Source organism: Antennarius striatus, chromosome 18 (genome assembly GCF_040054535.1).
Source record: "Antennarius striatus isolate MH-2024 chromosome 18, ASM4005453v1, whole genome shotgun sequence".
Classification (NCBI taxonomy): Eukaryota; Metazoa; Chordata; class Actinopteri; order Lophiiformes; family Antennariidae; genus Antennarius; species Antennarius striatus.
In genome coordinates this window covers 17363886-17383212 of record NC_090793.1, presented here as the reverse complement: position 1 = coordinate 17383212, position 19327 = coordinate 17363886, and the positions used below count along the sequence as shown (strand labels likewise).

Here is a 19327-nt window from a genome sequence, read left to right as displayed (position 1 = left end):
AATAAGGACAAGCCTTTGCAGGATTTTTTAAATATATGCTGCCAGAAATTACATATTTTTTTATGATAGTGGTGTACATTCCGCTAAAAGGGCCAACATGATGACATGCAACATAAACGTTTGTCAGTCTCGTGTGTAATTTGCTCGGCATTTCCCCTGATGACTTACATTTTACACTAGGAGGTCTCAATTCTTGCTGCTTATCACTGTGCCCAATAAGGTATGGTGAAGTCTTGGTGCTGTGGTACCATGAAGCGTCTTATAAATTGTGTGCATTGGAGCCATTAGGCTCTTCAGACCACAGCTGTGTTTTCATCCATTCCTTAAGAGAGAGAAATATTTGCTGTGTGGACAGAGGGATGTTGTTACAGAAATGACTGGGAAGTCCTTGAGGCTGTTTGTGCTGATTTGGATCAAGTGACTTCTACTGTGTTATGTCAGCTTCTGTGAAAATGTGTGTATTCCCGGAAGACAATCCCTACTATACTCGAATAACAAACCCTGGGTCAGAAAATTCTGTATGAATGCATTAATTTGTAAAAAAGCTGGCTTTTTACTAAGGAAAACACAAATCAATATAGATTGCTCAAAAGTTGGTGGGAAAAGTGGGCTAAAAAAAAGCCCTCGAAGATAAAATAATTCTTGGTTTGCCTAGGGCAATGAATCTAGGAATTCCATTCAAAAAATGGGCTTTTTAAGTTTGGTAAGCCTGACTCTAACTTTGCAGATGAGTTAAACCAGATTCATTGAGAATTGAATTGAGTTTTAATTCATGAATAAAGACAGATGAAAATGCAACAGCTTTACAAATACAAAATTGAAAAAAGAAAATTACAAATACAAAATGAACAGGGCATATGTCAGGCAGAAGAAAACAGTTCCAGGGTTTACACTGAAAGGGATCATCTTAATCTTAACAGACTGTTGTATTCACATTCCAAATCTGCCTACATAATGTTCTGGTAGTGGGTAAACATACAATGTGTGTAAATACATCTCTTTAGCATAATTTGCTAAAGTGTATTATGTCAAGAATATTAAAACAATATTTCAATATTAGCGTAGCTGAGGAGGAAGATTACTAATCTCCAAAAAAAAAATCAAGGTGTCGACTGAGACTGTAGTTAAACTTCCCTCGTTCTGAGGCAGCAGATGAGATATTAATGCTTTACACTGGATTTTCCCAGAATTTTGAGCAATCCTTTGGACATGAAAGCTTTTTCTGATCTCCCATCATTCCTCTCCAGGTCATCACCTTTGGACAGATGGATGGATGGATTGGTGAAAGTGTGAGAGGAAAATGTTTAGATCATGCAGTGTGTTTGGGGAGTAGAGGGCAAAGGATAGCATGTGAAGAAGGAGCAAAGACCACAGACACTCTGTAATATCTGGAATGACGTGTCTCTAGGGCATCGCTGAGAAAACATGTAAACAGGAAATGGACTGAGTAGCACAGCCCACCACTGACACCCACGTTGCCTGCATGAGTCGACCTATGTCATCCAATGCCAATGTTATAACACATTTGTTGACATTGACTGCCTGTTTATTTGCTTACCTGATTGTTTGTTTGTTTGTTTGTTATAAGGATTATGCACAAAATTCCTGGATGGATTCGCACAAAAGGTGATAGGACAATGATACTTTTGGGTAACCAAACCAAATTTAACCAAACCAGATTAGAAAATAAAATCGATCCCATACTTACAGAAACAAAGGAAGAGTGTATCAACGCAAACAGAATAGACGCTGAAGAAAGCATGAGCAATCCCGTAGGCACCAATCACCACTGTCTGATGTGGAGAAACCAGAGGTTAGAAAAACTGAAGTGTAACTGCCAAAATCAGAGTTCTTATTATTTGTGAGAAAATGCGCTTCTAGATGGAAAAAAATTGGAACCTAAAAATGTTTTTAAATGTCTTTTTCAAATGTCAAATTTCTCTGGATCGCTGGCAAATTATACATTTTTTGTTATGACTGATCGATGTTTCTCTAATTTTTGATACAGGTTTGTGCTGTCAGTTCATGAATAAAAAACGCAATAAATGTTCAGAATACTACTGGTAATGTCTAATTAGGGATTAGCTAAAAAAATCTTTTAATTGTTTATGTGAAACTGTGCTTAGTGTGCTTGTGTGCGAGCCTAACCAGCAGGGGGACCCAGTAGAAGTTGAAACTTGGCACCTCCTCCTGAATAATGTAGATCTTGTTGTTAAGGGAGAAGAAAGCAGCCACACCTGAAACACACGTATGCATTATCTGATGCATTCTTGTTTTATCAAAGGTGATAAATAATATAGCAGGTAAAGTCTCAATTGGACAATGTAAATCCATTTCAACTCACCCACTCCTCCTGCAATCAGTACTTTGCTCAGAAACAACAGAAAGTCTGTCACTCTATCCAGAACTGCAACCCTACAGAGTGAGAAAGATTAGGTAAGCTAGTCATAATAACAGAGGTTAAGAGTGAGGACTTTTAATTTGAAGGTATTTCCTCATATCCTCTGTATTTTCTGCCACTCAAATTGTATTTGATTAAATTTTAAACGGTAGACGATACAACAAGTCATACTTCCTCTGCTCTTTAAACCCTGGTGTAAATGAACAGATACATGTATATGTCTTAGTGAGAGTGCACCTGTCAGGAGGTGATTTGTTCCAATGCTAGGGAGCACCTAGTCTCACCCCACAATGTGTAGGACCTTTAAAAAAAGTTTGTCAGATGCCCACAGGGCCCTGCCATGCTGTGTTAAAATCTTTGATAAATAACCAGGGGCTAGGCCATTTATTCGTTTCAAAATGAACATAAAAAGTTTAAAATCTCAAAGGAACTGAAAGACAATGTAATGATGATAAAATAGGCATCATATATCCATATCATAATTGTTTGCCAAAAAGCAAGTAGCAACATTTTGTAGTAACTGAAGGCATGTGAGTGTGGACAGAATCAGAAGAACATTGATAGAATTACAATATTCTAACTTTGGGCCAGTAATGCTCTTTCTCGAGGTGTTGCCCCTGGAGTAAAGGGCTTTACTTTTTTCTAAAAGACTCACACTGAACCTTCTTACCTGATCACATTCCTCATCAGCAGGTGGAAAGCGTCTCTGGCTGAGCTGCAGAAGTTCTTTCCATAGATTGCCAGCTAGTGGAGAGCAAAGAAAACAGTTACCACTTTATGTCCAGTGTTTATTCTGCTCATGCAAAATGCAGAACTTTAACCAACTCACCATGATGTAAACGTGACGAGTCATGTGACAAGCGCATTTGTCTGAACACCAGAAGCAGCACTGCAGACAGGCCAGTATGAACCTGCTCAGGCTATTGTTCATACCTACATATAGAACAGTGTGGCGTCAGCATAGTCATCATGATTGAGCTTTTTTTACTATAGTATTAGTGAGGAATTGTGTGTGTGTGTGTTAAAAACCATATATTTTCCGTCTCAGGTACTCCAGCACAATCCGGATCAGCTGGATGACTGAGAGAATCAGAGCCCCAAACGCTAAAGACCCTGTGTGGTACCTGAATCCAGACGGAGGCAGAACTTGTATCACGTCTCAACGTTAACTCTGGATGAGAGATTTCCAGGCTTGACATTTTGCTAATGTCCTGACCTGAGAGCCCTGCTGAATGATGAATAAAGTGGATATGGTGGGATATCCTGGGGCTTCCTCTTGGCCCAGTAATAGCTGGCAAATGTCCCAGCCAGGGTGCACTGCTCAAGGGCAAAGCAGAAGTGTATCAGCCAGAGGAAGACCAGCAGGTTGGACAGCTGCAGCGTGAACAGGAAGCGGTGGTAGGACGTCTCCCCTCCATAGAAGGCAAACAAACACTGGGCGCCTTCACACAGCTCTGATGTGGTGATGGATGTTCTGTTGAAGAGCTGACACAGAGACAATAAAGACAACAGATTATATACTCTCTCTCTGTGTGTATCTCCTGTTGTGTGTAGCGTGTATATCTTACTTTGTTTGCAGTTCTTCCCTGTCAGCATTTTGATTTCTAAATTATTTTCTGTTTTGACCTACTTTTAATGGTTTTATTTTCTCCTAACTTTTCCTCGTGCTCCTAATTCTGCATTTTCATTCAACAAGTCAATGAAGTTACTTCTGTCTCTGCATTTCATGTGAAATGCAACGTGTTCCTTCTGTGATACCTTATGTCTAGCACCACCGAAACACAGCCAGGCAACTGGTACAACATTCAGGTACCAAATTAGATAAACATATACTGTATAAGTCACTTCATCCACAAAAAAACTCTAAACCCAACAGGAAGTTGGTCATTTTGGTGTTGACTAAATTCCTAAATTTCCCAGTTTGGGATAAATTAAGTCTGTCTGTCTGTCTATCTATCTATCTATCTATCTATCTATCTATCTATCTATCTATCTATCTATCTATCTATCTATCTATCTATCTATCTATCTATCTATCTATCTATCTATCTATCTATCTATCTATCTATCTATCTATCTATCTATCTATCTATCTATCTATCTATCTATCTATCTATCTATCTATCTATCTATCTATCTATCTATCTATCTATCTATCTATCTATCTATCTATCTATCTATCTATCTATCTATCTATCTATCTATCTATCTATCTATCTATCTATCTATCTATCTATCTATCTATCTATCTATCTATCTACTATAGCCATAACACACACCAGTGGCAATAGGAAATGCCGTAATTTACACTTGGATCCACATTATTTAGAAATATTCCTACTACCACCTAGTATAATCTATAAATCATGACCTCATGAAATAGAAAAACAAAAACCCCATATTGAAGACAAAGTGCTGTACTTCAGGCTTGCAGGTGCTGTTGGCATAGGGGCAGCTCATATCAGGGGCCACCACCTTGTAAACAGGTTCAGAGGAGGATGCCAGGTACCTGATGTCACAAAGCTGGTTAAAGACACATCTAACAAGCAGGTTAGAAAGATAATAAAATAGAATATCATATTTTTATATTCTGGTATGTATGAGATAACAAATGAGAAATTTCAAGAATATGAACTTAAATCATTGTGACAATTTTTCATGACAAAAACTTGTAGTAAAGAAAGGAACAAACAGTGCAAACTGAAGTTGCAATTAATATCTTGACTTTTACTTCATAAAACTTATACAATAACTCATCAAATCAGATGTAAATATTCTTATTTCTGTTTTTCCTGGCTGCTTGTTTGCTAGTTTGAAGGATACACTGCAGTAATCGCCCAGTAGGAAAAGCAAACAGCTACAGAGAAGAAGGTGATGACTGGAAAGAAGAGTGTGGGCATGATGTGACCTATGGCTCTTCAACAGAGGAACAAACATAATGATGTTCAAATGACATTCACATTTATCATGTCTAATTCATGTGATATTTAACTTTAGGGTTCATACCTGCTAGTTTCTGTGAGCAGGGCGATGGCCACTTTGACTCTTTTCCTTAAGAAAATCAATATGAAGAAGATCGCAGCTTCTGTCACTCCCAGAATCACCACTGAGAAACATAAAAAGATTGGCCACATTAGTTTGTGGTTTACCACACAGAGATTTCTATCTGGGTTTAAATGATTCCAGCTCCCTATTATAAGAAATTATTTATCATTAGTTTGTTGACATGCAGAACTGTTGATGTGCATGACAAAGAACTGATTCATTCATTTACACCCATCTAAAAAACCCTTTACATTAGAAGCTTTACATTTACTGAGACCTATAACATCTATTTACACTGTTCCCAAAGGACAATTATGGAATATATTCTTCTTCACCTAATATGAATTTCTTATTCATGTTCTGTGAAAAACACTTCACACATGAACACATTTTATGTCCCTTGTCACCCCAGCAACTGTTGGATAAATTGATCATTCCATCCTCATTTGTTTCACAATATAATTAAATTATGTTGCTGTCATTGTTGATTTTGTCTGATGTATTCCCTCCACTGTAGACTCCACTGATGTTACATTAAGTCTGAAGAGGAGCTCAGTCAGAGAGAGGGCCAAAGCAATGATTGATCCTTACCACACTTTGAATGGTTCAATAAAGATTTACATTTTGAATCACATTCATCATCATTAGGGATTAATTTTATTGGAGACTATTCTCTATTTAGTCAATTACAGGAGTATAAATGTATTTTGAAAATAGTACATGAATAATGTCTAGGGAGATATTTTCTTCCTGGCATAAAGTAGACATGCAGCATAGAGGGCAATTGCCCTTCAAGTATTGCATGGTCAGGTGTTGTTAGTGTATTGTTATCATGAGCCAGCAGGAGGTAGCTGCCCCAGTGATGAGGAATGAACTGGTCCAACTTCAATGGTGCAATGCTTTGAAATCCAACAAACAGACATACACAGTACGATCCACGTCTGTCTGAGCTGTAGGTAGACCTCCAGGTCTGTCTGCAGGCCAACTTCTACAATGGAGACATCAGCGCCTGGTCTGTGTCTGAGCTGAGACAACATCACGGAACAGTACAGCACACCTGTGTGCATAAACAAGCATGAGCATCAACATTCTCTTTCACAGGGTCACTGCAATCCTTGAAGATTGGAATAAGCTAACAGGAGGTCAAACACTGTGTTTCTATGATCACTTTGAGGATAATAAGGTTCAGCAGCGACTACACACCATATGCCAGCAGCAGCATGATGGCAATCATTGGAATCCATAACATCAATGCAGCGGTGAATCTCAGCAGTAGGATGAAGAACAAAGTAACAGTCAAGGAAAACAGCAGACCTCTGGAACACAGTGGAAAAACATTTCAAAACATCATTTCTTTACAATGGTAATGTTCTTCATCAGGTTTATAACCTGTATGAGGGCCAGTTACTGCTTAAAATAAATAGATGACATGATAGTGGTAATAGGACAAAAGACATCTATTGTAGCATAGGGAAAAGACATTTCAAGGATTATCTAGAAATAAGATAAATCAATGAATTAATCTGGCTGTCTGTGATAAATTACTCAAACAGCATTAAGAACTAATTACATGAGTATCCAGGTCCATGATTTGGTATAGTCCTCTGCTATCTTCATGCCCAGCTGCTTGGTGTCCAGCAGTCTGACCATACTCCTACAGAGGAAACACAGACCAGACAAGTTGGCTGCAAGAATTGGAGATCAAACCTCCAATCTTCAGAAAGTAAAAATGTGTTATAAATTTATAGTTGTTATTGATAATAATATTTTTATTAAAGGTGAACCAAGCAACTTAATGTTAATCAGGAAGTATCTATCAAGCAAAGAGCTCTTCATATCACTCAGTACCCCAGAAGCAACTCAAAATACTTTCAAAACAGTTGGTGACCTCTACCTTAGAAAAACTAAGGCAAATTCAACTTTTGGGCAGTCGACTTCTCCAACACCAAACAGGATAAACTACACTGGTTAAAATCAACCACAGAGGACAACCAGAACTCCCCAAACTACCCAGTTACGCTAAAAGAGCTACAGGGGATAACAGAATTTCCTTTTATTATCCATTTACTTTAAAACTTAACATGTTGAAATAACCGCCTCAATTTTCTAAAAGTTTGTGCTTTCATAAATTTTCAGATGATCAGTGTGTGTGTGTGTGTGTGTGTGCGTGCATGCATGCGCGTGCGTGCGTGTGTGGGTATGTGTGTGTGTTGTTCTCATTCAATCCACTCATTCCTGTCACCTGTGCTGCCACATCCACCTGCTTCCCGTCTCTAATCAAGCGCTACTAACTTAAACTCGGCTCAAATCTCAGTTTTTTTGCCAGATTGTCACAAACCCTTCAGGTTTCTTGGCCCTTTATGAAATTTTGTTTGTTTCTTAGAGTTTGCCTGTTGGTCTGTTCCTTAACTGCCTACACACACAAACAAAAAAAGGACATTTTGTTTTTACTCCACATAAAACTAAAGATCTGTTCGAAAAAATATCAATGCATTAAAAACACGCAGACTGACATAAGGCTATTTTGCTATCGCACCCAAATGTGATTTGGCAGTTGCTGGTTGATGCACTTCATTGGGTTTGTTGTGATAAAAGGCCAGTACTGGGTATTATTAACAGCCTCTTCTTTCACTCGTTTACTTGCCACAAATGCTTGGCATTTTATTCAAGTGAGGGCTACTTTAAAATTATGTTGGCTATGTTACCCTACGACTGCATTTGCTACATCCCAATGGATAATTACGTTGACATTATTTCTTTTCTGAAATAAATTTTTTGCACTAACATTTGCCTTAGGTTGAGAGAAAAAGAAGTAGAAAGTGAGAGGAGATAGGGCAAAAAAGCCCACGTGTTGGAGCTAAAATACCTTTATGTTGTGTTATTTTTGTTTTTTTACATAATGTCAAAATAAGTTGACAAGTGAATGTCAATATAGATAGTGGAAGGACATTTTGAATAAATTAATTGACTATGAATGCGATTGTTTGTGGAGAGAGAAAGAGAGCAACATTCAAAATTCCAATACTATGGAATTTCCTTTGGGGAATTCCTTCCCTCTTCTGCTATGGTTAGAGTTAGGATTAGGTTCAGGGGTAGGTTCCCTCCCAGAATCATATAGACAGGGAAAGAAGTGTATAAAGAAGATGATACAGTACTTGGCAACATGTTGGAACTCTGCTTTAAAGGTGGTGTTGTGAGCTACAGTCACCGTCCCCTTCATAGAGGAGAGGTCAGGTAGACATCTCTGGAGAACTGAGACACAAACACAGCATATATAAAATGACAGGACTCTGCTAGCACTTATGTAAATCCATACTTACTCTTAAAATAAAAACTGCTCACATTTTTCTCGTGAAATGGTTTTTACATCACAACAGTATGATGATCAACACCAGAAAAACATGAGCATAAAGGCTTGAATGAACATTTAACATTTAAACAGTGAATAAAAGATGGTGACAGTTTTCCCATCCTTACATGGTTTGCTAGGGACTATCATGGAGGGACAGTCTTGATCTCGTAAAACCTGAGGCACCGACTAGAGAGAGATAAAAAGGTTAGAGCACCAAACCAAACCTTTTTACATATGGTTTAATTTGTGTGTTGAATCTGACTCTGACTCCACCCTAACTACATACTAAATATGAATCACTTCTGGGACCTTGTCAGGGTTGTTGAAGCCAGGTTTACAGAACTGCCTGTAATACTCCCAGTAACTCCTGCTCAGTTTGTATTGAAGCTGCATTTCACTGTAGGTGGCAAACCTGTCAGGACACTGAGACACACACATCTGGTGGAAATGGACACAGACACAGGTTTGGTCATTGATTTTCTACTGTTCTGGACATGCATGTGATTAGATGTTTTATCAACAAGAGTGCACACATATGTAGCATAGTGAGCACTGAACATTATTCTAACAAATGCCTGGGAACAATAGTAAAAATGATTACCTGAATTGTGGGACACTGTAGGTTGATGAGTGTAGCTGGACTGGTACACTTCATCATGTTGAAATAGAACAGGGTGGGTTTCTTCCTGGAAAACATATTGAGGTTAAATATGAATTCTTATTTGAAAAGACACATCCAAAAAAGCCTGAATGCTGAGAGGAAGAAAAAGCTATTACAAATACTCGATTAACTCTTACTTTAAATAAATAACAGAAAAATATGATGTGGGTTGAAAAGGTTAGGCTGGCAAACACCAACATATCTGACAGAACAGTCATGTGATAAAACACTTATGACCTACTGGATTTCTTCACTTGTTGTGTATTCAGATTGTTAAAAAAAATAATTTAATACTAGACAAAAAATACCTGAGTGAATAAAAAATACAGATTTTTAGTAACCAGTTTAGTAATTTATTTTGGGGGAAAAGGCTATTCAAATTCAAGATTTGCAAGATTTATGTCATGCAAACACAGTGGACCATCACTCACATTTGAAAATGTATTTGGTTTTTATTATATAATTCAGTTTAATATCATTGATGTTCATTCCCATTAGGGTGCACACATTTACAGTAGACCAGTATTATATTGTTAGTGGAACTTAATGTTATAAATACTGTAATATCATTGACCATTTTTCAGTCTGACAACAGAAATGGTCTAAACCATAAAGTTTTTTCTATTGAAGTTTAATGTCGAACTGCCGATCTTGGGAACATTGGACGACCCAAGATCGGCGGTTGGTACGTATGTTCTCATGGTAGATGTTGGTACAAGTGTTCTCATGGCTGCTGTGGTAATTGCTAGAGCAACACTGTTGTTTGAATGTGACAAGAACAACTTACGCATTGGACGTTCCCTTCTGGCCACAGAACTGTCCATAGCTGTCTGTCGGATGGAGCACCTTCTTAGGGTCCCCAAGTCTCAAGGCTGGACAAACACAGAGAGACAGAAATACCATTCAACAAAGAAACAGGAATATGTTTCAAAATTAGTTAAACATGTTGAAGACTATGTTCAGACCTGGTTTGAAACTCCCATGAAATAGAATAAAAAATAAGTTTTACATTTATCATCAGACTGTAAACATATGAAATAAAGATGTCCCTAAAATCCATGAGAAACTGAAAAAAGGGGACTTGATAGCAAGGTGAAAGTGGGTTTTCCAGCTTCCTAACATCACCAAACACATGCACCTCAGGTGAACAGGACACTATATATTGTCCTTATAGTTTGAGTGTGACTGGGTGTCTGTTTTTCTGTTTTTCTTTAAGCATTTCCTCAGCTTCTGTGGACCGTCCCTGATGCTGTAACTGGCAGCCTCTTCATGTAGGTGAGATGCGGATCCACTTGATTTTGATCCAATCTACCTAATGGGAGGAGTGATCTGATTTTGTATGCCTCTTTGGCATTGGTGTAAACCAGATCGATTAGTCTGTGCTTCCATGTGGAACAAGCACAAGGACACTAGGACGAGGGTTCACTAGCACAACACCCCTTTGTGCTGCTGTGAGGCCGTATGTATGCTCATACACTCACCCACTATTCCAAGAGCTATGTATGAGATGATGACGATGACAAAAATCCAACAACAGATGACATCAGTGCAGCTCCTAAAGCCACAGAAAATAACAATTTGTAATAAACAGCATGTTATAATTAGGGACCACTGTAATTTAAAATACAAAATGAAGACACAGGAACTGGTAAGCCTAGCATGGGCATAATTTAGGAAAGACTATATTCAGATAAGTAACTTTGCATTACATTAACATTCATTTCAATCATTTAAGAGACACAATCAAGCCATGATGCAACTGAGACCTGTGTAAATAAAAATACTACCTTCCAGTTGTCAACTACCCACAGTATACAAGTACAGAGCTGTGGTTATAATGAGAGAAGAAATAGAGAGATGAAAGGAGGAGAGAAATGAGGAGAGAGATAAGTGCTCTTAGGAGAGCAGGTAACCTCAGAAGAGTTGAGTATTCAATATTACCTTCTGAGTACTGGACCTCTGAAAAAAGGGTCAAACTTGTGTTTTTCTCCTGAAAGAACCAAAAAACAAAACAAAGGAAATGTTGTCATCATTGACAGTTTTAGGAAAAATGTGTTATTTTATCCTTTTTTGAGAAATATATTAACATTATCTCCTTCTTATCAAATTAATCTTAGATTGTGTTACCGAAAGGCAGCAGCAGAACTGAAACATGATTCAGTTGAATTGGGCCTGAGGGAGGGTGGGATGGTACAGGAGAGGTGCTGACAAGATACATGGTCAAGCAATTCCTACTTTAAGTGGGTTATCTTCTTTAAAGTAGATAAATGGAGGAGGCATATGGAGATGGTGACATATACCATAATGACAAAGTTATGACACAATTAGTCAACTCCATGTCAGTCAAGAAGATTTGGGTCTTAGCTGAGCCAGGTACTTTAGAGTTCAAATGTTGGTACTACACTATTGGCTGCACTGTTTCACTTGAATTCTCCTGGAGTTGAAGATGAGACTTTGAAACTGCAAGCTGACATTCAGCTGAAGTCCAGCGCTCATGGACAGTTCTGGTACTGACAGAGAAAAAGAGCCCCAACAGGAGGAACTGTGCTGCCTCCTTGACAGCATTATTCGGATTCACTTATTTTTGTGAGTCAGCCTTTTCCTGTATTAAGATTATCAGGTTCAAAAACCATTCCACCATGAATGATGATCATTTGAAAGTGTGCTTGAGGGTGGCCGTCAGCAGCCACTCTCTGGACCATGCACCCCTGGCTGATTCCATTCAGTGCAAATCATCAGAGGAATCAGGAAATGACAAAAAAAAATGTACATACAGTATACATAGTTCTGCACTTTTGTAGCCGGTAGATAAATTTGATTTGGTCATTTTATAAGCAGCTCAAATGCTGAAAAAATGTGAGCACCCTTAGTATAATAAGAGTGGAAATCTGGAGACCATATAATGAAAATAATATTTATTTTAATAAATACAACGAATTAGAGATTGATGTGTTGAAATCTAATCTTTCACTTAAATAAAGTTTGAGTGAAAGAGTTATTAGTGAAGCTAGTGACAGACATCCTGGTTAAAATAAAGCCACTGTAGCTGAACAGTAGGCTAATGCTCTGCTAATCTTTATCCTGTTGCTGAGCAGAATAATAAGTCCACGGTACTGACTTCTGTTGATCACAACAGAAATGAACAGAAATAAGGAAAAAAACCCGGAGGATTTCATATTCCTGAGGTCAGCGCACTGTGACCCCGCTTTGACCCCCGCACTGAGCTGAGTCACATAAGTTGTAGTTGTGTTTTGTTTATTTCCTTAGAAATACACGTGGTTTTCAGGCGTCCGTTTACACTTGTCCACCGGTCCGGTACTCACCGTAGAGGCCGGCTGGAGCTGCCGTCTGCAGGCGGCTCTGAACGGCGGCTGCGCTCCTCGGCGCGTAACGACGCGTCTCCATGGCTGCTGCGGTTCTTCAGTGGCACAACGGACTAGGACGGGACTGACGCGTAATTCTCTAATAACGAAATCCTCTAAGACCAGACCTCCTCCTGTCTCACGATGCGCTTTTGTGCTTCATAATGACGCCTACGTGGATCTTACGACCCTCCAGAACTGGAAACGTGGTGAATCTTAAATTCTCACACTTTTTAAGATTGCTTAACTGCCAGATACTGAGAAACTATATTAATATATAAATACTTACATACACATTATACGTACTATATACACACCAAGGATGTGCGATTAGTGAAGGACCTCGTGAAGAGTAAAAAATAAGAAAAAGTTCCTTTCCATCAATAGGGAAATTATTTTTCACACTCGATGTATTTCACACATGGTAGCCGGCACAGAAATTTAAATATTTCGTGTCTGAAGTTTGTGATATATATGAATGATCATCTTGTCGGAATTTAGGTTGTCAGGATCTACCATTAACCTAAAAAAAAACCTTCTAGGCCTGTTGTTTATTGTCTCATGATTTAAAAAATACTTATTTTTTTTATCCTTCTTGGGGTCAGAGGTCAGCTGGATCCTATCCCACCTGGCCACGGGCAAGTCTCTTTATGGTTTGTACATTCAGTTTCACTTCAATTCGGTTCACATGGTTAACAGTTTAATTTTATTGAATACTCATGGAAAATGTTAGCTTTAAAATCCTTTTTACTTATTAAGGAGAATTTGGGGAGGAGCAACCCTGTGAACATATTTAACATTTGTCTACTTTGGCTTCTTTTGTCAAACAACTTAAGACAAAAAAAACCCCTTTTTGTTTATTAACGAAAAAAAGAGACTGAAAACAGTTTTGCAAGTTAAATAACATTTATGAAAAAGCAACATCAAGTGAGTCATTCAGTGAACAAAAAAATCTCAACAGCTCATAAATTTTCTTGATCAACTAATCCACATTGTATACAATGTGGACCGTGAGACCCTTCCCCTAGGGTCAGGATCATATTGGTGTCATTCTTTGTCCGTTTGCTTTTTTTTTTCTCTTAGGATCTAGATCAAGAACAAGATAAATGAGACACCTCACAAAATCATTTACAATCTGATCTAAATTTCCTAAATTTCCCAGTTTGGGATAAAGTATATCTATCTCAGGTCAGTCTGGATCTATGTTATTTATCTCATAGTCGTAAACTGTGCGATCCTATACATTCAAACACCCTGGAACACCAGATCCAGAATACAACTTCACATCAGACTCTGATAGTGACATTATTTTTTGTACAATCATTGATGGTCTTTATGAAGTTACACAAATCTAGTCATCTGTCCCACAATGTCCAAAATTGATTTCTTTGAATTCTAGGCCTGGAAGATGATTTCAATCATCATTAAAATATTAGGATTATTCTTTGGGTCATATTCTACCTTTCCAGAAAATAATCCAAATATGTTAAGATGTTTTTTGAGCACTACTGCTAACAAATCATACTGCCCTTTTGTCTGAGGAAATTGTGAATGGTTGAAAATAACTGAAATAAAATTGGGATCTGCTTTGTGTTTGAAAAGTAAAAAAAGGATTTGATTTTACTGATGATAGTGTAGGAATAATGTATCCTCATGGTGGAATACTGGCCAAAAAAGAAATCAGGAAATTTAGTTTAAATTTATTTATATCTCATGAACATAGAGCACAGTTTGGATTTGTTGGTATGAGCCATCTAACACTACCTCACTCCTGTTGATCAGGTCTGTTAATGCTGCCTTGGTCGAACGTGAAGGGCTTATCGTAGCCCATCAGGTGGTTGTAGTCATGTGGGAGGGGGAACAGGTCTGGGTTGACCAGTAGCCCCAAGCGGCCACCATAGAAGGTGGTGAACATCTTGGAGACGGGTGGAATCCTGACTTGGCTCTGGTGGAACATGGTCTTTTTCTCAATGAGGAACAGGCTGTATGTGATGGCGGTGTAGTTGTCGCTGTCCGGGTTGTGGTACAGACGGACAATGTAGCCCTTGGTGACAAGGTGTAGGAAGATAGGAATGAGGAAGCAGAAGAAGCTTGCTACACCCATAAAAATAATCTGTAGGGCCTGACTTTCGAAATCGGTCAACAGGACAACTTTTGACATGAGCACCAGGCTAATGGCACTGCTGCTGAGGGAGAGCAGCTTCACCCCTGAGGAAAGACAGGATTCAAGAGACAGGTTAGAAAAAGTTTGTGTACATCTTCATCAACATGAAGTTGCTGCATTATTCAGTAAACAGTAAAACTCCAATATGCAGTTTGATGAAATAACACAAAATGCATGTTTATTTAGTCATTTATTTTCAGTCACAGTTCTACAAGTTACAGTTGAGTTATGTGCTGTGCAATCCCGAGATGGAAAGGCAGATTAGAACTGAGATGTTTCGATGACATCGTATAACGGTGGCTTAAAAACGGGCAACTTTGAGAGCATCTAGTAGCAGTTAGCAGCTAATTCATAGAAAAGGAAAAATCAACTAAAAAATATCTTATCAGAGAAAAAACGCAACATTTTCTGAGGTCGATATCATTTCACCCATCATGTAACAGGGACGGTAAATTGATTTTCCTTCACAAAGCAGACGTACATTTTTGCATGACTTAACAGTAAATGTCAGCAGAAAAGGTGCCAGTGCGGTGCTGTGAAAACATATTTTCTTATTAACTGATATTGCATGTTTGATTGGATTTAAATGAAACTGCCCTTGCTGGAGTTAAAATCCAACCCTTTCTATGTTTTTATAATGTATTGCACTTATTTTTACAATATTATTATCCTTGAAAAATCCTGGCTAAAGCCATTTGGGTATTCTGCAAACACATTTCCTCACTCTCCATGGCAAGTTGCCTCAGCCTCTGTTTGGGTTGGAATTTCAAAAAGCATTCCACAAAAAGTCTAGAAAGACCTAGAAGTTGTCCCGTTTCCATGCTCCAGGTCCAGACCCTCCTGAGAGTCTGTCTGAAGGACGTATGGGAGTCCTTTCTTCAACAAGGATGTTGCATCTTTGTTTGAAGAATGCTCTGATAAGCCACAAATGCTTAGATTCAGAAATCTCTCCCTGTCCTCATATTCAGTCAGTTTAGCTTTCAACCTTGGATGGTTAATTTGGAAGCGAATGGTAGCACTAGATCTCCATTTCCTCAAATTGGGGCTCTGCATCGGTTATCCCATGGACGTGTGTCAACTTGCCAACACATGCAACTCTTTGTATGACACAAAACTGGTGATTTTTAGAAGCAGCCCATGAACTATTCCTTCAGATATAAAACGATGAATGTAACTCACCTCGGACAGCACGCCCCAAGTTGCCAGTGTAAATAAGATTGCCATTCTCAGAATGGTTGGCGGAGACGCAGCGGATGGATGGACATGTCCACTGCACCAAACAAAGGAAAATAAAAAGTTAAACACACACGGCAATAATGCATTCACCCGGTAATTTAAGCAAGTTTAGCTAAGCCTCGAATAAAATAAAATAAAAATATTATTTGGAACATTCCCAGTAATGTTTATCCACAGTTCCGAGACATCCTATACAACAATAACATATTGGAAGTATAATACCTTGTAGTTCAAGTTGAGTAACGACCTTCGGGCGTCTAACGTCGGCTGGATCCTCGTCGCTGCTCCGGTAAAAGACGCTTTACAACGCACGACCACATTGTGTGTGTTACTGACCGATAGGGAGGCAATAAAAGGTCGTAATCTAGGCAAACTATTATTAGAAAACAGAGTTAGCGTCTTTATCATTTTGACAAGCGCCCTAACCTGCCCGGCATGAAACACTTCCGCTCTATTTCCTTCCTGGGTCATGAGGCGGTCAGCTTTGAAAAGCAATACCGCCACCTGCTGCTTCGGAGGCTACACCACAACCTGAACAACACGGAACAATGGCTTAACGCAGGAAAAGGCATTTGATTTCTGTTTATCCATTTATTTTTTAAAAATGCATTCACCATAAAAAGATATAAGGACTGTTCTGTTGCCTTCGTGTTCGACTTTGTTCACTTCTGACCTCCAGAACACCCACAAACCCACCGTGTATTCCGAGGCAGAGGACCACAGATACCTGGGAGTGGACCTCAACAACAAACTGAACTGGAAGACCAAAAGTGAGGCTGAGTATAGTATGAGTATGAACTGATTCTATCTCCTGAGGAGGCTGAGGAACACCATTGACCATCAGATACTACTGTATTACAAAGACCTGCATGTATAATTGGTTTTAAAATAACTGTATTAGCTGCTTTAAGTCCTGCATCAGATCAGTCAAATTTGTAAATGCTCACAATGGATCCAAAGTTAATATGCAATAATTTTCAAAACAGATGTGCAAAGTGAAAATTTTGGGATGATGCCATTAATTGCTGACATTGATTTTGATGTGTTATTGTCTTTGGAGTAATAAGAGTTTATTCCAAAAACTCAGTGCTGTACCAGGTGGACTCCAGAGACAATGAAATGAGCTATAAATGTATGATCGTCCTTGTTATTATTTTACTTAATTAAAAAAATGTGATAAAATGAAGAAAATATTATATGGCTATCATACGTAAAAAGAGGCACTATATACTATGGCAAAGTAATATGTAATTATGTTTACCAGTCTAGATGGTCCAGAGTTCCTTTTCATCTGTTTACAGTCCAGGATTATCAGAGTTTTGCACTGTACAGATTCTTGGACCTCTGGATCCTCAATCATGATATTTTTGCTTGTCTTCAGAACATGAACCGCATTCATGTTGTATGTGACTGCAAGAGAGTGGAGGAGGGTTAACAGTCCATGTGCTCTATGGCAGGAGTCTTTTTTAACCTTGCTCTCCTGAGACAACGCTTCCTGTAAGTGTCTAAATAACAGAAATTCAGGCTCCTAAAAACAATATGCGGTTTTCATCATATTCTACAATTCTACAATCGTCTTCTCCGTGATCCGACAGAGAGCAGTTCTTCTACCCGGCTGTAATACAGGTTGATAGGATGCTCTTGATTGTGCAACGGTGGAAGTTCATCATGCTATTTCATAAGAGTACTCACAAAAAGAGGCACTGGTGAGTCTTTATGACCAGATCAGCAGTTAGTCATCGAGGTGAGGCCAGTTGAGAGGTGGATCTCCATGAATTTGAAGCTGGTCACGTGCTCCATGCTGCTGTAACACTGATGTGGTTATTGTTGTCACACACACAGGACGGTGATCCACCTCCTCCATAGGCTGACTCATTGTTGTTGCTGAGGCCACCGTGGTGTCCTTTGCATCTATTTGTCCATCTATCTATTGTATCTATCTACCCATCCATCCATCCATCCATCCATTCATCCATCCTTTTTGAACTAATTTCAAGACATGGAATTTTGCAATGAACACATTATATAAACCTCAACAAGTATACTGTACCTTATTCCAAAGGTATTATCCTCAGGAAAACATCAGGAAAAGGTCAAGCAAAACAAACATTTAAATTTTGACTGGAGACTGAATCATACCAACCCTTTCTACAGTTTTGACCCCTAATAGGGATATTTTTTTTTTAAGCAGGAATATTTTTTTAAGTGAAAGCAATGATTCGCCTTGGACTCTTGTAATTAAACTGGTTCTCAGATTTTTTTTTTTACAGCACCTTGAGCCTAAAATTAACCTACATTCACAAATATCACAGTTACTAGTAATAGAAGCTTTGGAACAATTTGAATCAAATCGTAACCCCTATCCATATAATAATGATCAAAATAAGAATTTGTGTGTAAAATAAGGTTTTTATTTCTAAACCCACATTGCCATCTGCTGGTCATGAAAGCACACTCATGAATTGCCATGTTATAAAACAATAATCTCTTGGTATTTTTTTATTGATTTATTTATTTCATGTATCAAAATACAGTACATCCTGCACAAACTAAATTCTTCTTCTTCAGGTTAATGGTAGGTCCTATGAGCCCAAATTCGAAACAGTTGAACATTCAAAATTAACACCAATTTAAAAATACATGAAACATTTAATTTTTCGGTGCCGGTCATGATGTGAAAAACCCAAAGGTCCAAATTAGGCTTCAGGACTATATATAGGGCTGATTATGCTAACATGGCAAGATGATTTAACCCAATGAGAATTATCTGTATAACGTAACATTAACATAGATCGAGGTTTCACAACATGTAAAAATAACTCAGAAATCTCAGACTAAGTGATCAGTTTGTTCTAATGTCAGACTTCTTGTGGCCTGTCTGTCTTTCCTGTTTGTGAATCATAGGAAGCATTTCATCCTTCTTTTCTCCACATCTGTGCAAAATTTTGAGCAGGAATGAGCCCACAATGTATTAATGTTCATGGAGATGTTCACCAACATGGAGACTGAAGACAATTCAGGTCAGGTTAGAAATGATTACCGGCAATGTAGACTATAGACCACCTGTAAGAGAACTCTCCCACAACTTGCCTGTTATTTCATGTTT

The 19327-nt window shown here is 38.4% G+C and overlaps 2 protein-coding genes across 2 annotated transcripts; both read right to left on the bottom strand.

The window, feature by feature from the left end:
* Nucleotides 1–591: 591 nt before the first annotated feature.
* LOC137612883 (choline transporter-like protein 5-A) lies at nucleotides 592–12913 on the bottom strand. Its single transcript, XM_068341671.1, has 22 exons — nucleotides 12783–12913; nucleotides 11401–11449; nucleotides 10941–11014; nucleotides 10247–10331; nucleotides 9400–9484; nucleotides 9108–9236; nucleotides 8924–8984; nucleotides 8602–8698; nucleotides 7017–7100; nucleotides 6650–6762; nucleotides 6372–6503; nucleotides 5408–5507; nucleotides 5225–5317; nucleotides 4823–4910; nucleotides 3618–3886; nucleotides 3431–3525; nucleotides 3231–3334; nucleotides 3072–3145; nucleotides 2345–2415; nucleotides 2149–2237; nucleotides 1709–1793; nucleotides 592–1255 (listed from the first exon to the last, which is right to left on the bottom strand). Exons 1-22 carry the CDS (start codon nucleotides 12862–12864, stop codon nucleotides 1161–1163), a joined length of 2154 nt encoding a protein of 717 aa, XP_068197772.1. The 5' UTR covers nucleotides 12865–12913; the 3' UTR covers nucleotides 592–1160.
* An 805-nt stretch (nucleotides 12914–13718) lies between these two features.
* Nucleotides 13719–16656, bottom strand: tmem70 (transmembrane protein 70). Its single transcript, XM_068340952.1, has 3 exons — nucleotides 16444–16656; nucleotides 16165–16255; nucleotides 13719–15029 (listed from the first exon to the last, which is right to left on the bottom strand). The coding sequence occupies exons 1-3, from the start codon at nucleotides 16627–16629 to the stop codon at nucleotides 14587–14589; spliced, it is 720 nt and encodes a 239-aa protein (XP_068197053.1). The 5' UTR covers nucleotides 16630–16656; the 3' UTR covers nucleotides 13719–14586.
* Between the last annotated feature and the right edge of the window lie 2671 nt (nucleotides 16657–19327).